Here is an 18,816-nt window from a genome sequence, read left to right on the forward strand (position 1 = left end):
ATTTTTAGAAAGTTGATATAAAATGACTATATAGTTGATGATTTTTGATAAATATAATTATAACATCATGAATATATTAAATAAATGTATAGAAAAGCATATATATACATATATATGTGTGTACATAATATATATATATATATTAGTACACCCTATTGAGTCTCTATCTTTGAAGAACCCCGACTAATACAACTGTCTTGTGTAATTTCCTCTCCTTGAGTGTAGGCTGGACCTAGTCTCTAGCCTCTTTTAAAGGGAACACAGGAAAAGCAACGGGATGTCACTTTCAAAATTAGGTTACAAAAGACTCAGGCTCTCTCCTGCCCTCTTCACTCAATCTGCCTAAGTCAGGTGCTGAGCTGCGAGATGCCCCAGCTGAGAAGGGCCCATGTGTGAAGGAATGGAGGGCAGCCTGAGGTCCCCAGGGAGTAGGATAATCCCACAGAAATCTTGTGCGAAAGCTGGGAAACAGGGCCTCAGCACAATTCTGGAAGCCCTCATGAACACCTTGACTGAATCCAGTGAGAGGCTCAGACCAGAGGACTCAGCTAAGCATTCTAGCTGTCTGCTGCAAAAAAAATACTGAGACAACAAACCCAGCCTCGGGCACAGCACGGAGAAAAGATCGGTTCCCTTTCAGAGTGAGACTAAAAATTTTCCCCCTTTTCTTTTTCCTGAAAGTTGGCACCCAGTGAACCCTGGCAGGGGTCCCCAGCACCAGACTCGCATGCATGGAGGGACCGGTTCCTAGATGCCTAAGGAAAAAAGAAACTGTAACATCAATTTCTAGGCTGTACTAATTTAAGCGCAAAGTGTGACAATGTGACAAACATTTTAATTAGATTAATAAGTTCTCACATTCAAACCAACTTTATGAAACCCAAGAGCTGGTCTATGCTGTTTAGATCTCCTTCTTTTGCATTCCTAACTTCACCAGATGTCTCTGTTTTATCCCGTTCTAGGCTAAGGTTCAAACAAAGAGATCACATGGGCGTTCCATGTGTTATGTCTCCAGGACTCTCAATATCACCCGGATGTATGTTTGTGTCCCAATACCTGGGAGTCAACCTAAGACCCAGCTACTGTCAAAAATAAATAAGAACTCTCAAAGATGTCTGCAGATACCGAGAAAGGATGTGGTGTGGAAAAAATTCACAGCCCAAATTGTGATCAGGTGAGCAGAAAACAAAGTTAATTTTGAGGAAGTCAAGACCAGCCAATAGCAGGTACTTTTAAAACATTTTTCTGCTGGCTGATAGGATTTTGCTTATGAATTCACTCATTCACTCATTCATTCATTCATCTTTGCTCAGTAATGAAGAGGACAACTGAACTGGCATTTTGAGATGAGTACATGACCAGGCGAGGGGGATGATTCCCAAAAACAGATTCTGTTTTCGTGACCATTTCCAGACCCAAGAGACAAAGGGGGAAGACAGCGGTGTCTGGGGTGTTCCGAGAGGCCGGCTTGGAGGGAGCTATGAAGCAGGAGCTGGGGCCCTGTCTGAGTACAAGGTTCAAGATGGCAAAAAGAGATCAAGGTTGGTAACACTGATTTAAGATCAGCATGAAAGTCAGGCTTGGTGGTACACGGGGAAGCAGAGGAGAAGTGTCTCCAGCTTGAATTACAGAGCAAGGGCGTATATCCAAAGGCAGAGGCTGGAGAGATAGTTCAGTGGTGCAGCACTTGCCTAGCATGTGCAAGGCCTAGGTTTGATCCCTAAAACATGCATACACATATCACACACACACACACACACACACACACACACACACACACACACACACACTTTTCCAGAGAGTTGAAGGAAATCCCTAAAAAAGATAGACAGAAAACCAATAGAGAGCTTTTTTTTTTCCCTCAACTGTGAAGTTATTTATTTTGGCTGGAAACCCAGGGGCCGGAAAGCACTACACCTGTATTTACCTAGGAAGCATAGATGCTTCTGCGATCTGTCACATCCTTGGCTTAGAAAGAAAGGTAGTGCTTGAGTGACTACTCTTCCCCAGGCTCAAATTATATCCGGCCACCAAACCATGGTACCTCTGAAGAACCGGCATCTGCATTGTCAGCCGACATTTCCAACAGTGCACAGAGCCATCTAATTACTCGAGTTCTTTGCCAAAACCTGATAGCCTTAAATTTTAACTATTGCCAAAGCGATGAGTAGGGAGGCAACTAGTCTATAGATTTAATTCACAGGTTAAAGAGACTAAAAACCTACAGGCCTTGCAAAAATCCCATGCACCGAAGTATTTTGGAAACCAAAACAAGTCAAGTCACCCGTTTTGGGTGCCTGGTGGTATTCCTGCTTTACAGATGTGGAAGCAGAGAAAGGCCTCATCAAGACCATACCACATACTTCATTTGAAAGCTCTCATCGAAGTAAACAGTTTAGAGACTAAATTCCACAACATTCCACCCACTTTAAGTAGGTCGTTTTAGCACGTTTCAGCGATTCCTGGAGCTAAACAATCATGACCACCTCCTGGTGGTCAAGCATTACCATCATTCCAGAAAGCACTCTCACATCAGCTGGCTGACAGCCCTGCCCTATGCCCAACCTGGGTAACCAATGTTCTTGGCCTCCGAAGGTTTGCCCTTTCTGAGCCTTCCATGCAATGTGAAAGACATAGCATATGATTCTTGAATATGTCTTAGAAGATATCTGCAATTCATTCTCTTTTATTGACAGCAATATACAACTTGAGATGACTATAAGTCATACATTCATGCTCCCGTCTCTCTCCGGACTTTCATTTCTGTCAGGTAGGTTCCTAAGAGTACAAGTGCTTCACCCTATGGCGGGCAGGTTTCCACTTTTAAAGAAATTGCCGAACGAATCACCAGAATGCTTCTGCTGCTTTCTCTTCCGATGAAAGTTTTAAGATGAACCTTCAAAACAACGCAAAGGGCTCTGCGCACACCCCGCTGGTACGCGGAGGCTGGACATATGAATGAGACACATGCTCCATTCAACGCTCCAGTGTGGAGAGGTCCAGCCTACCACCCTGCAGACTCGTGTACATTAGTGGCTGACTGAATAGGGACCCCCAGGCGGCTTCTGAGCAGCCCTCCTTGTGCGTGTACGTGCGAAAGGCCAAGTGAGTCCCACTGAGACTGGGGACCACTCACACTTTGTCCCTCCATCTCTCTGCCTCATTCATTCCCATCCATTGAAATTCACTTCCAACAGACCCAATGTGTGTGGGGGGGGTTGGAGGGTGTCTGTGTCCTGTATCCAGAATCCTCCCTTGGCCTTCTGTATCATGTTTAGAACCTACAGCTCTCAGCCAAAGACAACAAATAAATCAAATTCTAGTCTCCTCTCGTCTTCTCTCTTCCCCTTCCTCTCCCTCTCCCCTCCTGTTCCCTCTCCTATCCCCCTCCCCCTCCCTTCCCTCTTCCTCTCCTATTCCTCTTCCCTCTCTCCTCCCTGTCCCCTGCCTTTGCTCTCCCCAAGTAAATAAAAACGCTCAGCAAACCCACATTAATTTCATGACCCCACCCAGTCACCCTGGTTCACCTGAACTCAGTGCTATGGATCAGGAATTGCCACTCTCAGTTTCAACCACATCTGACTGTTAAACCCTTCCTTCCTCTCCCACTTGAGGAGACGCCACAAGGCACCCTAACTGCCTTCTCTTAGCCACATGGTGCAGGCTCCAAAACCAGAACCTGAACCTGGCCTTGTAAAGCCCGTCACACCTGTTGGACACAACATGTTCCCATAGCTCTTTAAATGTGTTCCTCGGAGCACCACCGCCTACTACGCCTTGGTCCTAGTCCTTGCTTCCTTATCAGCGTCACAGATGCACCACACGCTTCATTTCCAGGGTTCGGAAGAGGCAGGAGCAGAGGTGGGGGACAGAGCTTGACCTCCTCGAAGGAGGAATGTGTGTGAAAAGGTGGTAAGAGGAAATGGGGATAAACCCGAATACTTTAACCAGATAACCTTTTTAAGTCTGTGCCAGTTCAAAGGTCAAAGGGCCATTAAAACATCCCTTCTACAAACCGGGGACAACCAAACTGACTAGTGTCATCTGCTGGGACTTTACGTTTGAAATGTCTTCCTAAAACAGTAACAGGGAATCAAGACCCCCCCCAAAAAAAGAACAATGAATAAAGGATGGGGAACTAAAAAGCATCTTGAAAGTCCAGCGGCCTCCTAGTCAGTGCTTTGCCTGGCTCGACATGAGCCCCTCGGCCCCCACTTGGATACACAGAGAAGCAATGCCAGGGCGAGAAACACTCAGCTCCCGTTCTTGACAGAGTACCCCCTCTTCTCTCTCTCATGCATCTGCTGGTTCAGTCCTCACAAAAGTCAGTGAGGCAGCTCTAATTACCCTCCCTTTGCAGATAAGAGCTGAGGGTCTGAGAACATGAACCGCCTGTCCAGTGTGGTACAAACGGCAGATGTGGGATTCAAACCAGGAACGTTGGGCTCCAGTGCTCAGACTCCAAGCCACACCGCCTCCCAAACACAGTGCTCCTTCCCCACCCTGGCTGCTGCGAGACTCCACCATCTCTTCATCATCATCGATAAATATTTATCAAGGACCACTGTCTACATAGCAATGCTCTTGTTTCCACAGCAACACGCAGCCAGAGAGTCAGGGGAGTATCCCGTGCTTAAAAGGACGATGCTGTAATATCCTCTGATCATGGCTCTGAAAGGTGACAGTTATACTACTACAAGAGAAGCCATCTCAGCTGGCAGCGCGGAGCCCGTGGAAATGTGCTTAGGATAAACAAGAAGGAACCGAAATAAAAGAGAAAGATACAGACTGTAACCCAAGAAGGCGGTCTGTATTTATTTCATGTTTGTCGTTGCTGGAGCAGGATCAAAGCCAGGTTTTCACATTAATTGTTCTGGTATTAGGAAACAAATCGAGCAATCCGGGACAGAAAGTAAAATTCAACTGTACTGAGAACGGTTCCCTAGAGGTATCTGGCAGCAATTATCGAGTTAAATGCCTACACTGCTTACAACTGCCACCCGGAGTCGGTCCCCATCAAGATCTGGCTTTAACTTGTAAGACTGAAACCCACTGATAAATAGACTAATTATCCCCTTATCTGCTTACGTAGTCTTCGCCTTCCCTCATCCCAAATTATGTGTTCTGTTTACCAACTATTGTCAAAGCACTTTTTTTCTTTTACTATAATTCCTCGCCAAGAAAAATTGTGGTGGCTCGTGAAACACAGGCTGGAGGAAGGAAGGAGGACATTGCCTTTGATGACTGGCTTCTGACTCTGACTTTTGGGCACTGTGACCCACAGTTACAGCAAAGCCCATCATCCCTCAGTGTCCTAGATGCAAGCTTACAAATTGAAATTGCTTCCGAGACCGGGGATCTTCAGATCAAAGGAATATGGTGAACATACTACAGAGTTTTAAAATGCATTATTTACTCAGACTTGTGGAAAGTTTAAAATAAGATACTTCAAAAGAGACCCGGGCTGTAATCATACTTATAGCAAATTTGGATTCCGACAATACCACAATGGAAAATAAAATAAGAAGAGAAGTCCGTTTTAACAAGTCAAACAGTTGCAGAATCAACGCGTCGACAATTACGGATATTCCTAACGAAAGACCCGGAAGAATCCAGCTTAAACGATCTAGTTAGCAGAAAGTAGAGGGATAATGAGATAGGTATAGAGAAAAGATCCCCATTTCTATAAATGAACGGAGCTTAGAATGCACCAAGTCACCAAGATAAGCTAATCCCACTCCTTTTAGGAGCCCAGGAACAACGCAGCCGCTTGCTAAATATATGCTATTGTAGCTTTGCAAAAGCTGTGGGCCCAGGTAGAACCAAAGGAAACATATGGCGCCTTCACAGTCGATTTCTTCCTAAACTGTACTCCAGGATTGCTTTTCTTCCCGGTGTGTTCCGAACAGCAAACAAAGAAAAGGTGCTTCCTCCTCACACTTCTCTAAATGTTTTAACAAAAGGCTGCTGAATAAACACATTACTCATTTAAAAATTGAACCGAAGTTCTATCCCTGAGATGAAAGCGGCTCGATTTGCATTTAACAGCTGTGGGCGAGCGCCACCTTGCGGGAGTATGCGGAACCGGCGTGCGTTTCAGCCCTGGACAGCTTTTTGGAGCAGGTTCTGGCTTTACAGCTGCTACTCAAAAAAGGTCTGTGGGATGTGTTTGATCCCGTTTCTGCTGCGGGAACGTGAGTACTATTAACGTGCGGAGACCCCGCCAAGCCTTAGAAGACAGCAAAAATCAGAATCATAAGTCATACTCGGGTCCCCAGGACTGCCCCAAGCATCCGCCTGCCAGCTCCCTGACACAGGACACATAACACAGACCCCAAAGCGAGAGAAACAAGAGCCTTGAAGCATCTTCAGAATGATGCTTTGGCCGCCTCTTTTCTTCCCCTCTGTCCTGGCCTCTTTCAGCTTCAGACACCTCAAAAGGAGCGTCTTCCTCGCTCAACTTCCCTGGCACGAAACAAGCCGTCCCTTCTCATACGTCGTGTGTCCAGTCTCCATTTTAACATCAAGTCAGGGAAGAAAACAGAAGACATTTCTAGCGGAATGCCACTCCAGCGGCTCTTCATCTCAAAAGCAGCCTGTTTAGAGACTTCCAGCAGGCTCACCGCCTTTCTTTCCCTTTCTTCCTCCCCTGATTTCTTGTGTGAGCACAGCTGTTGCTTAGCAATCCAAAAGGAGCCCTTTCCTGAGTCCTGCTGACACGCCTCAACGTGCCCCCGACCCTGCGACACCAGCTCAATGTGGTCACTCCGAAACCAACGGTGCTAAGAAACTTCGAGGTGATTTTGAACTTGGAGGTATGCTTCCCCTTCTCTCCTTCCCTCTTTGGGGGACTTCTGTATGGAAGCTCTACCAGTGGGGTTATAGTGATGGGAGAGACCCTCGGTAGTGGTCTCCTCGGCTCAATTTGCCAAGAAGACACTAGGCACTCTCTGGGGAACTAGCTACCTGCTACCTGCGTATGAGCAAGCCGAGTGTCCCGAAGTTTTCAGAAGCCCACTAGCTCACTGATCAAAACCACTCCACTTAAAGGGCCTTAGCAGAGTACTGATTACTCTGGACAGAGCCACAAGGTGAGGTAAAGGCTTAACTGTGTGGGTCATTCACAGGAACACTCCCATGGGAACCCCCAGCGGCTAAGGGCTGGCTAAGGGGAGCGGCGTGTTTAGAACAACACTGGATGATCTTCAGTGTCTCCCAGGAGAAAGGAAAAGCCACCGCCCTGGCAGCCTGGGCCTGCTAGGGACCTGTGCTCCCCACTCCAAGAGCGCGCAGCCCAGGAAGCTGCCCGGGTGACAGTGCTCCGCGCCAGGCGAGAAGCGGCGCCTCCTCCCGCCACCCCGAAACACTCGAGTGACAGGTTCCGACAAGTGGGAGGCAGCAAGTGGAAATATTCGCAACAGCCGCGGAAAGTTACTCCCGCCTGGGGGTGGGGGAAAGCGGCAGGAAAGTAAGGCAACGTGGGGCCAAGGGGGACCTGGCGCAGGACTGAGCACGCCTGGACGCAGCAGCTGCGTCCGGAGGCAGGGACGGGACTCCCACCGGGTCCTGGCATCCCCTAGCCACGGTACCCAACTTTCTCTTCCCGGGCCTGGGGAGGGCGAGGGGACCGGGGGAGCTCGGCGGGCGCACTCACCTGCGGCGCTCTGCGCTCCGGCGCCGGGCAACGGCGGCCGCTGCAGCCCCAGGAGCAGGAGCCGGAGCAGGCAGAGGGCGAGCGCGCCAAGGCTCCCCATTCGGACGGCGGGCAGCTCAGCCCCTTTCCGAGGGCGCCAGGGCCGGGACTCGGGCGGGCGCGGGGCGGCCCCGCATCGCCAACGCGGCTGCAGGCAGTGCGCGCCGCTGGGCTCCGGGGGCTGGCTCCTCTCCGGCTGCGGGAGCCGGCGCCGCTGCGCTCCGAGCCCAGGCGCGGCGCGAACTGAGGCGCGAGGCTGGGCGGGGGCGGGACGCGGGGGCTAGGGGGCGGTGTCCCCAGAGTCCTAACGCCGCCGCCGTCGCCGCCGCCCGCCCGGGCGCTCCGCCTCGGCCACGCACACACACCCTCGCGCGCACGCCCGCCCGCGCCTGGCACACGCCCGTGGCTGCCACTCGCGGGCTCCCCCACGCACCCTCTCCCAGGCTGGCGGGCTCGGGGCCGTTCGCACACTCAGACGCGTACACACATCGCTCTTGCACCCACAGGATCTGCGGGGTATTCGCCTCTTCGCCCCGCGCCACACCACCCAGCTGAGCATCGTCTTCAGGCTACCCTGCGGGGGCGCAGGTACGAGGCGATGGGGGGAGGAGAGAAACCTGAAACAGCCTTTGAAGTAACGAGGGGAGAACAGGTGACTGGAGGGCAGTGCGGGGAGGAGGGAGAGGGAGAGGCCCGATCAACTCTGGATGCTGCTGGGCTGTGAATTGGGGGGGGGGGGGTGCTTCTTCAAAAAGCTAGGGACAGCCGTTGAGGGTTCTCCTGCGCACCCTAAAATTCTCTCATATATTCTTATTCTCCCTTTCCCTCCCTCTCTTTCCTCATTCCCCATCATCTAGTCACCGGTCCAGCACACCCCACCTTCATCACAACACATCTCTTTCTCTTGTCCCTAACCCCGCCCTACACACACAGGTGCGGGGATCCCTCCCCCTTCTCTAGCTGCCTCCCTTGCTCTCCCTTTCTTAAGAGATGGAATCATAAAGCTTTTCCCTTTTTCTTCCTTGTCTGAACAAAGACCCGGTTGGGGCTGAAGGCCTAAAGACATAGATCACTGGGCAGTGCCTGTCACAGCACACAGGCCTGGGCTCAGGGATCTCATGCAAGAGACAGCCACCAGGGGAGGGATGTGAGCCTTGTACTTAAAGACCATGGATACGGACACCCAAAGGTGCTGAGGGATTCCTACTTTGTAAACACTTTGCAACCTGCCCAGAGCCCTCCTTCGCTTTAACGTGTTCCCCTCTCTCACTCCACTCCCTTGTTGGAGTCCCAAAGGACTGAATCGGACGGACAGACAATTAGGAATCATATGGAAGTCAAACACAGCCAGAGTCTCCAAAAGTGGGGCGCCAAGGGCTCTGGGTAGGAGTCGCTTTGGCAGAGAACATACACGGGAGACTCACTGGTACCCCAGGTCTGCCGAGGTGGACATTTTTATTGAACACAAGCCCATTTATTTCTCCCAGCCCACACTTGTAATTCCAGGCTAATGCTCTGAACCTGGCTCTGAACAACCTACTACCACCTCCACAGCCTCCGCTTTCCTCAAGATAAACACAGGGGCCAGCCCATTGCATGACCAAGCGCCTCCCACACTTCCCTGTCAAAGCACTCTCCCAGGGAAGAGGACCCCCACAAAAAAAAATTCTGTTGTTTAGCCCTCGCTCCAGGAAATAGGGTTTGTGGTCTGTGTGAGGAATCTAGGAGTCAGACCCTTTGAAAGCTACCTTGGAGGTCCTAAAATTTTTACTAATATTGACAGTGCACTTGACTGGGTGTCATAGCCTTGGCTGTTCTCTGGTGACACAGGATGATTGCCCCTCCCCCCGGAGGGAGGGGAGAATAGGAATAGAAGATCCCTTCAGCTCAGAGCTAAACTACCAACTGTTTGATCCACCCTACCTTTATCCAGGCCCAGCCCTAAGTAAGTGGGTTAGAATGCAGCCTCTGAAAGGAAACCAGACTCCAGCCCACAGCCGTGATTGTCCTGGCTGATGGGAGCATGGGGGGAGGGGGCCAGGAGAGAAGTAGGAATTTCTAAGCTACTAAGGAGTTTGGCCTCCTGCTTGTAACTTCTCAGGGTTCCCTTGAGCTCCTACCAATCCATTCCCTCTCTCGGGCATTCTAAGTATAAAATAGCAGGACATCTTCTGCCCACGTGCCATCCCTTAGCTCCTGAGCCCATGCTATAGGATGTTGTACCACTGCAGCCAAAATTCCAAAATCTGAATGGGGATCACATGGCCCCAAGAAAAATAATCCAGTTTCTTGGTGACCAACGAGCAGAATGTGACCTGATCACAGGACCAGGTCTGCTTGCCCAGGTGCACGATCCCAAACCTGGGCCCTCTTGGGTTTTGTCCCAGAGCTGTAGTTCTCAGGCTCTGTGCTCCACCTACTGACTGGGAAGCTTTGGCATCTGGCCTCACTGCCACGCTGCGCCAGACCATTCCCTCTGCCTGGAAGGACCATGTCCCATCACTTCCCCTGGTAAACTCAATTAAGTTTCTCTTTGAGACATTTGGTCAGCAAACCTGTTGTCAAGGGCCCCTATCCACATCACCTAGGAGATGCTATCTCTCCATTTGTCTGTCCTAGAAGACAGTTCCCACAATGCATCCTTACATTTCACCCAGGGCTGAGGGCAAAGGAGCTTTAAGAAAGGAGGAGGGCGGATCATGCAAGATCAGTACTGCCTGAAGTCTCTCGCCTCAGAACCAGCTAGAACCTGCTTTTTCAGAGGGCCAGGGTCCAGAGAGTTCTAGGGTCAGTTCCCTACTTCCTGCATTAGCAGCCCAGAGAGGTGGGGTGTATCTGGTTAGAGAGGAGAAACAGCCATTTGACTCTGTCTGCCTGCCCAGTGTGAGTGTACCTTGAACTTGGCTGCTAGCTCAAGGTAGGACCTGCACCAATGCTAAAGGAAGGTAGAGCCATGGGTATCCTATGATAGCTAGAAGGAGTGGCTACTCCACCCAGCATCCTCCTCCAGTGCTACTGACCTGCAGGCCTTTCTCTTATCCTCTGGAACATTATTCCATTTACCCTGTGGGGTGCTTGGCAAACCTTTAGAAGCCTTAGTTTTCCAATCTGCATTAGTGACTTCCCTTCCAACCCCAGAAGGGATCAACACAGGAGTATTCAGATGTTGTCACTTCAGGTCTCTTTATCTGGGCAGTTTTCGATGAAGAGGAAAACCTGGTGCAACCCTGGCGACACTAGCTGTGCGCTCACAGTGAGCATGGGTCCAAGAGGCCAAGGCTGCAGCCTGAGCAACAGGTGTGACCTATGCCCTCCCTCCGGGAGGAAGCATGCCGAAAGAGAAGCCACAGACACAGTAAAGCACACAGACACGGGGCTCATCTCCAGACTCCTATCCCAGTGTTTTCCAACCAATTTTACGTGTGTAGAAAAGCCAGCAGTGTGGCCCTTGACATACCCGCCTCTTATGTATGAGGAAAAGGAGACTCAGGGAAAATAAAGGCCTGTGTGAAGAGATGCTAAGTGTTTCCTCACATGCTGGGGGTAGCCTCACTCTTCTTTCTGGGACACAAGTGGACACTTGCTACGTAGCTTATTCATGATTTCAGTCTGTGTTTAACAAAATTTCAAGTGCTCAGAGGCCGCCGGTGGTGAGTAGCAGCCAAAGGCTGCAGCTATAGAAAACTCTACTAACCCTGCTTATGCCCAAGGTTGCCATGCCTCTCCAAAATCTGGCCCATTGTCTATATTATAAAGTTTCACTGGGGTTGGGGATTTGGCTCAGTGGTAGAGCGCTTGCCTAGCAAGTGCAAGGCCCTGGGTTCGGTCCCCAGCTCCGTAAAAAAAAAAAAAGAAAAAATAAAGTTTCACTGTGTTGCAGCCATACATAGTTCTTGACAGACTTCATACGGATACTTTTCATATAAACATCTGTTAACAATGTTATGGAGCAGAGGTGGCCAAACCATAGGCCATGACTCATGTCCAGCCCACTGCTTGGTTTTATTAGCACACAGATTCATTTGTTTGGCACATTATCTTTGCATGGGCAGCCATGTCATGTCTTTAGCTTCATGGACAAAGTGTGCCCTCTTTTACGTAAAAGTCTCATAGGACAGGCTGACAACCACTGACCTAAAATCCACTTGCAAATGGGATATCAAGGAGAAACTCTCTCTCTCTCTCTCTCTCTCTCTCTCTCTCTCTCTCTCTCTCTCTCTCTCTCCCTCCCTCCCTCCCTCCCTCCCTCCCTCCCCCCCTCCCTTCCTCCCTCTCTCTCCCTCCCTCCTTCCCTCCCTCCTTCCCTTCCTCCCTCTCTCTCTCTCTCTCTCTCTCTCTCTCTCTCTCTCTATATATATATATATATATATATATATATGTCTCATCTATCTATCTCTCCCCCCTGTGAACACATTTCAATATAAGTTTTCAGTTCCTACCCTAACCCTTTGGAAATACTGGAGGTAGAGCCCGGGAATCTTTGCACTGGACCTCCTGCCAGGTGATTCCCATACAAGCTCAGGTTGGGAACCCACGTTATAGCACACTCCTGCAGGAAGTGCCAAGAACTTATAATTCATAATTTCATAAACCAGGATGCTCACGGGCTTTCATGGGGAATGGAAGAGTTCGAAACAACGTCAGAAGAGAGGCCATACGCTGCTTGATCTTCCCGTAGTGAAACCTCTGACAGCCCTCACACAGAGCCGTGCCAACCAAGAGATGCCTTCGTGGATGCCCAGGCCCCACCGCCTGCGGGGTCCCCCACCCACCCAGGAGCTGTCAGCGTGTTTGAAGCTGCCTCCACACATAAATTCATGGACCAGCTGTCTCTTTTAGTCTGCTCGCAAGATGAAACCATTAATAGATGTCAGACGCATTGGCAATGATCTCTTCATTAATAATTTCCTCCTTTCTGAGGGGAAAAAAAAATAGTAACAAGCAACCATCAATAATTCAGAAATACAAGTTAACCTTTCTATTAGCAGAGTCGCCGTGCACACAGTACATACCCAGAGCCAGGAGTTCTGGATCGAGTCGTGTTTTGATGGTAGGGATATTAATATGCATTGATGCTGTCTGTCAAGACCGAATATAAATAACCCAACCGTAGCTTAGAACTCACGGCTGTGCTTCAAGTGCGACCTTCTGACCCAGCCACTTGGTTCTGGAGAGGCAGGAATCAGCCAATCATCTTGCTGTCTAAGAGAAAGGCCTCTATGAAGAAATCCATTTTTAGCTGGAGGCCCCTGTGACGAGAAAGATTTCCCCTATGCCCAACCAGCCCTGCTGCAGGATGATCCCCTCCTGCCTGCCTAGGGTTCTTCCTCCTGTGAACAGGCAGCCTGGACTTAAAACACTCAGACTTCTTTGAGAGGTTGGATAGGTTCCAGGTAAGCACTCCAATTCCATACACCCCAGGCCTGCCCTGCCTGGCTCCTTGGTGCATTTGAATGACACCCTCCCCAGGAGGTCTCAGCACCTGCCCTTCCTCACCCTCCATTCACTATCCCAGCCACCACAAGCCAGGTACTTTCCCTCTCCAAATCTGTTTCCCCATCTGTGAAATTGAAGTGATTATCCCCACCTCACTGAGCTGATGTGAGAGTTAAGAAGGTAATGAATGTGAACACACCTAGCACAGGGTCTGGTCCACTCAAGAGATCGGTCTCTTCCTTCTCTAGAGTCCGAGATTCACTCTCCTACCCCAAACTTGACTCCTAGGCCAGCTCTCCCAGACACCTGGATGGCAGCGTAGCACGAAGAGCCAGCTGCCTTCTCCTCGAGCCAAAGCATGGGTACACGGTCCAGACCATTGGCGAGAAGACCTGGGCATCCTGAATTTACAGCTCGGACTGCATCTCTGCATCTCGCCCAAGGGGAGTCTATGAAGCAGCTGCTTCTCTTAATTAAAAAGGAAACAGAAGGGTGAGCCACCGAGGCTTGGCACTCATTCCCCTGGACACTGCTGGACAATGGGGGATGTCCCCACCAACAGGGGACCTCAGCCTCAGCTCAGGCTGGGAGACCACACAGCACACTGGGGACAGGGTCATGTCTGGGTCTTGCTTCCAACCATGTGGCTTTCCTGATAAAATTAGGGAGAAAAAGCCACAGTTCACGTGGCAGCCTGGTGTGCCCCAGAGTTGGATATGCAAGTATTTATTGATTGACTGTGGTGGGGGGGTTGTTCGTTTGTTTTTGTTTTTTGTCTTGTTTTGTTTTTTGTTTTGTTTTGTTTTGTTTGAGATAGCCCTGGCTATCCTGGAACTCACTCTGTAGACCAGGATGGCCTTGAACTCAGAGATCTGTCTGCCTCTGCCACCTGAGTACTGGGATTAAAGGTACACTCCACCAACACCTGGCTACATAACTTTTTAGAGTCCTAAAGTTTCTCAGGATTCTACAAGACCCCTGACTACAAATCCGAATTCTAGAAGGTTCCAGGTAAGGATAGAACTCATTACAATAAAACCTGACCCTGTTACTCCTGTCTGTACACTGAACTCCACCTTTAGCTCCTGGTTGCTTCTGTTTGGATCCTGCCCAACCCTTCTCACAACCATGATGGACGTTTAGAAGACACTCCACAAGTGGTCACTCATCAGCTTAGAACCCACACTACTGCCCTGCTGCCTACAGCATGAAGTCCACAACCCTAACAACAGCCAACTGGATCCTCCAGTGGCTGGGCAGCCTGTCTTAGCCCTCCCCTCCCTAACAGCCTCTCTCCAGGGAAGTCTTGATCAACTAGAGAAGGAGGGGCATTGGGGTACTGGAATAGCCTAGGCAAATGCTCAGAGACTTAAGAGTATGTGTTCAACGGTCCAGGATGTACTGAAGGCTTTTACTAACACTTGTCCGTGCCCCAGTTTTATTTGCTCTATACCTCGTTCAAATATGTCCTTTACTCCAAGCTGTACAAGACAGACTCCCATCACCTCCCTCTGGGCCTTTGCCTGTGCAGTCCACTCTTTCTGTATGCCAGAGTCAAATTCCTTATCTGGGCATCCAACCCCTTCGAGGATCAATTTGGGACATTGTCTGTGTGCTAGGCTGTCTGAATTTCCCTTCATTTCATTTGTAGCTCTCCCATTTCTACAATATGTGAGAGTGCCAGTGTGTATCTCTCACACACCCAAGTCTCTGACACCAAGCCCCAAAGCCTTGACTAACACTCGATAAATGTTGCTTATGACCACAGCCAAGTCTACCACCCAAGATCAAATACATTTAGGATGTTATTCCCAAACAAGAGTATCCATGCCCATTTATAGATGTGCAAGAATGCCAACTCATCAGAAAGGACCCATAGTCAGGGTCTCAAGTATACACAATGAGGAGTTCCAGGGTAACATTTTCCAGATGTCCCAAATCCTAGGGAACAAGTACTCTTGGTAACAACTCAGTTACAAACCCAGGACTTCAGGGAAAAGCCTGGATGTTTGTCCTATATGTCAGATTGGGTCCAGGGAACTCTCATTAAAGGACACCAACCCAGCAAAGATTTTACTGTGGTCATATTGCCAGAAACACATTACAGAAAGCAGCCATGATGAAGGGCTCAGAGCCTTTGGTAGCCTGCCTTCCCGTGGTATGGAATATTCTCCCAGTGTGGAGTTTTCCTTTCCCTTCCCCTCAACCACCCTTTTACTTCTCGCCTTTCCTCTCTGTGTCTTAGTTCTCCTTCTCTGTGTGAGTAGTTGGAGAAAATGGACAATGACCTCTGTGAATACAGTCTTCACAGATTGGTACCCTCATGATGAAATGAGACTTCCCCGAGCTGGAAAGATATCTCTGGGGGTGAAGGACCTGAGTTTCATGTTCTGCTTAGAAAAGCAGAGCTGTGGGGTTGGGGATTTGGCTCAGTGGTAGAGCGCTTGCCTAGCAAGTGCAAGGCCCTGGGTTCAGTCCCCAGCTCCGGGGAAAAAAAAAGAAAGAAAAGAAGAGCTGTGGGTAGGGGCTGGCACAAAGGCTCAGTGGGTAAGGGCAGTTGCCCTGCAAGCCCAGAGCCCTGAGTCTGATCTGAAGGGTCCATAGAAAGGTGTAAAGAACAGACTCCACACAAATGTGTCCTCGTGTGTCATGATATCTGTTCAAGTGTGTTCAAGCACACACACACACACACACACACACACACACACACAGTGAGACTTCATATACTGCTCTCCCAAACTCTATCCAATAAACGGACCCAATGAAGACACTAATTGGCTGATTTGGTTCATACTCTACTTCTAAACGGATAAATTTGCCAAGAGAGGGGGAAGGGCACACTACATCCAGCCAACCTAAGTAATTATCCACCTCTAGGTACCATGGACAGCCTCTGTAATGGCTGAGCCCACAAGACTGACCAGAGCAGGGAGGATATTTTTCTTCAAGCATTCCAAGACAGTCTAGTACCATCAATTTACCTCACAAGTCAGAATGCCCATAAACCCCTGTAGTATGTGGTGAAAATATGTAGTCAGCTAGCCAAGGTCTGCACCCTCTTTCTCCTCTTCTCCATTTAACATGCACCCCCAAACTCCATAACCACAAAGGCCACATGATTTCTACACAGTCTCCCTTTCTTCTAGCTACACCGTGGATGCTCTCTTTTCAAAAAGGTTTTCAATCAGCCAGTGACTTCACAGTGAACTCAATAGAATAAATACAGTTCTTATGTCCCAGGAAACAATTGTTTTCTTAAGAACTGTTTTATTGTGCTATGTAGAAATAAACTTCACCCAGCATGCTGGCAGTGAATCTGTCACCTGTCCACGTGATCCGGCTCAGGGAACAGTAGAGAACTCTCAAGCTCAGAGATGGCTAATATCACGGGCCAGGCTCCATACGTTTAGTCAAGCCATTCTCCCTTCACATAAACCGTTAACAAATCATTATTCAAAAAGCTTAAAAAATGGTGATAACTGAAGGCAGCTGGTCAAAATGGATGCGAGGAATTGAGGTTGTAGACTTGGCATATAAAAACACACAAAAACCTGCTACCTAGAGGCACAGAGATGAGCAGCCTTATCTGCAAGCCTGTCTCCAGAGTGGCATGCTCAGGGGCTGGCTTGAAGACAGGGTGCCCTGTGCTTTGAGTAGAGGACTGAGCTTTTCAGGGGTGTGTAATATTCCTTCACTGAAAACACTATAATCACTCTCTGCCGCTGAAGTCCAAAGATGGGTCATCTCCGGGCTCTTCATGTTGGTTCTGCTTCCATTTCTGAGCAGTTGGTAGTCAGGGGTTCCTGTGTTCTTGTCCTCAGCCATGTGGTCTTTCCATAATTCACCTCCTGTTCGCAATTACAGGAGAGGAAACTGAGGCACAAGATAGTCAATAAATAGAGGCTGCTGCTGGTTTTAAGTTTTATTTTCCTATCAGCAGATCCCGTACCTTCAAGTCACTGGGATTGCACCTCCCAATCATGGCCCAGGCATGTCTGACCACAAGGCATCTCAGAGTCCATTTATCTCAACCCCTTTTTTCATTCTACAGACATTTCTATAGAACCTGGCAATATGCAAAAACAAAGAGGACCCAACTTAGACAGCAACCAGAACCTCTGTACTAAGTGGTGGGCTCTCTTTTCCCCAGTGCAGGAGAATGTGCGGTCATAGCTTGGACTTGGACTGATTTTGGCCACCCTTGCTTTCTGGCCGTCTTAGGCCTCAGTGATGCACAGCACTGTCCTCTGACCCAAATAACCATCAACTTTATAAGAACAGCAGTGTCTGTTTGCAGAGATCCTCACAGCTGGGCCTGTGGCTTGCTGGCACTTCTCTCACTGAAGGAGGAGAGGGCAGAGTTACTGGACTCTTGCTGGAGCTTCCAGCCCCTTCCAACTGTTTGTATGCAATTGAGCCTTAAGTACAAGTGGCCTCAAAGCAGGCTAGAGACCAGGGAAAAGGGGCTCTATCTATGCAGAATTGGGGATCCAAGGCTTTAAACTTTCTAATCGATCTGCTTTGGGATCACCAACATTCCCATGCAGAACCCCTTACCTATGTTCTATACAGAAGCCCAATAAACTTGTTTCCCATGGGGTGCTATTTGGGGGAATCAGGCCCTGAGCTCTTGTCAAGACTTTAGGAGAAGAAGGTGGATGTTATTTGCCTCAGCCCTGGGGAAAGAATTTTGGCAATACTCAACTGCCTCACAGACTACTGGGATGGACTCATGATCACAGGACGAACCCAGTACTAAAAAAAAAAAAAAAAAAAAAAAAAAAAAAAAAAAAAAAAAAAAAAAAAAAAATTTCAAATTGACAAGGGTCAATGCTAGCCCAGGACCTGGTAAAGTCAAAGTCTCTCCTTCTGGAGCCTGGATTTGAGATAGACCAGTCCATCTGTCTACTTCTTGTTTTCTGTGAGAAGACCCTCAGTGCTCCCATCAATGTCTTTAAATGAAATGCATGAAACTGTGCAACCTCTTACCAGTTGCGTGTCTGTATCCCTGATAGGATTCCTAACGCAATCGGCAATTGAGAAACGTTAAATATTTCCTCACAGCTAATCATGTGCCCCGCCCCACCCCCATCTCTTCCCTCCTCCACCTCTTCACACAGGAATTTCTTTCCTATTTGAAAGCCAATCTCGCTGGTTATTAGATAGTCTCCCTGCTGTCACTATCAGTAAATTATTAAACAGCTGACCAAGCTTTGTTTTAAAATGATTCTCTTATGAAGCTCGGTGATATATTTGCCATGAATACTGAATGGCGCCCGGGTCTCTAAGGACACAGGAATTATTCCTATTTACTACCTTTAGCAAAATGTGTAGCAATTAGCAGTGAGGGCTTGACTTGGATCACAGTGAGTAGAGACGCCTGTAGCTCGCCTCCCATGGCTTGCTTCCTTCATAGCAATCCCCTGGGAGAAGTCTACTCACCGTGCAGGCCATGTCGCAGGGCTGTGTGTACCCTTGCCTTCCTCACTCCTCACCTCCTTCCTCCACTTGCCACCCCTGTGGGAATCTCTGCCTCAGTCAATTTCCACCTGAAGAAACCTGAGCTGCAGTGATGGCTCAATGGTTAAGAGCTCGAGCTGCTCTTCTAGGGGACCCAGGTTTGATTCCCAGCATCCAACCTTGTATCCTGTAACTTCAGCTCCAGGGAATTTGATGCCAGCTTCTGA

General features: G+C 49.1%; 1 protein-coding gene across 16 annotated transcripts in view; it reads right to left on the reverse strand.

Annotated features, from left to right (window-relative positions):
• The window catches only part of Ptprt (protein tyrosine phosphatase, receptor type, T), a 1,095,890-nt gene extending 1,087,952 nt beyond the window's left edge, over positions 1 to 7,938 (reverse strand). For all 16 annotated transcript variants that reach the window (NM_001108603.3, NM_001402009.2, XM_087653463.1 and 13 more), the window contains 1 exon segment: positions 7,655 to 7,938. In NM_001108603.3, coding sequence (NP_001102073.2) covers positions 7,655 to 7,754 — 100 coding nt within the window. In that variant the 5' untranslated portion in view covers positions 7,755 to 7,938.
• Positions 7,939 to 18,816: the final 10,878 nt, after the last annotated feature.

This window comes from Rattus norvegicus, chromosome 3 (genome assembly GCF_021556685.1).
Source record: "Rattus norvegicus strain SHRSP/BbbUtx chromosome 3, alternate assembly SHRSP_T2T, whole genome shotgun sequence".
Taxonomy (NCBI): Eukaryota; Metazoa; Chordata; class Mammalia; order Rodentia; family Muridae; genus Rattus; species Rattus norvegicus.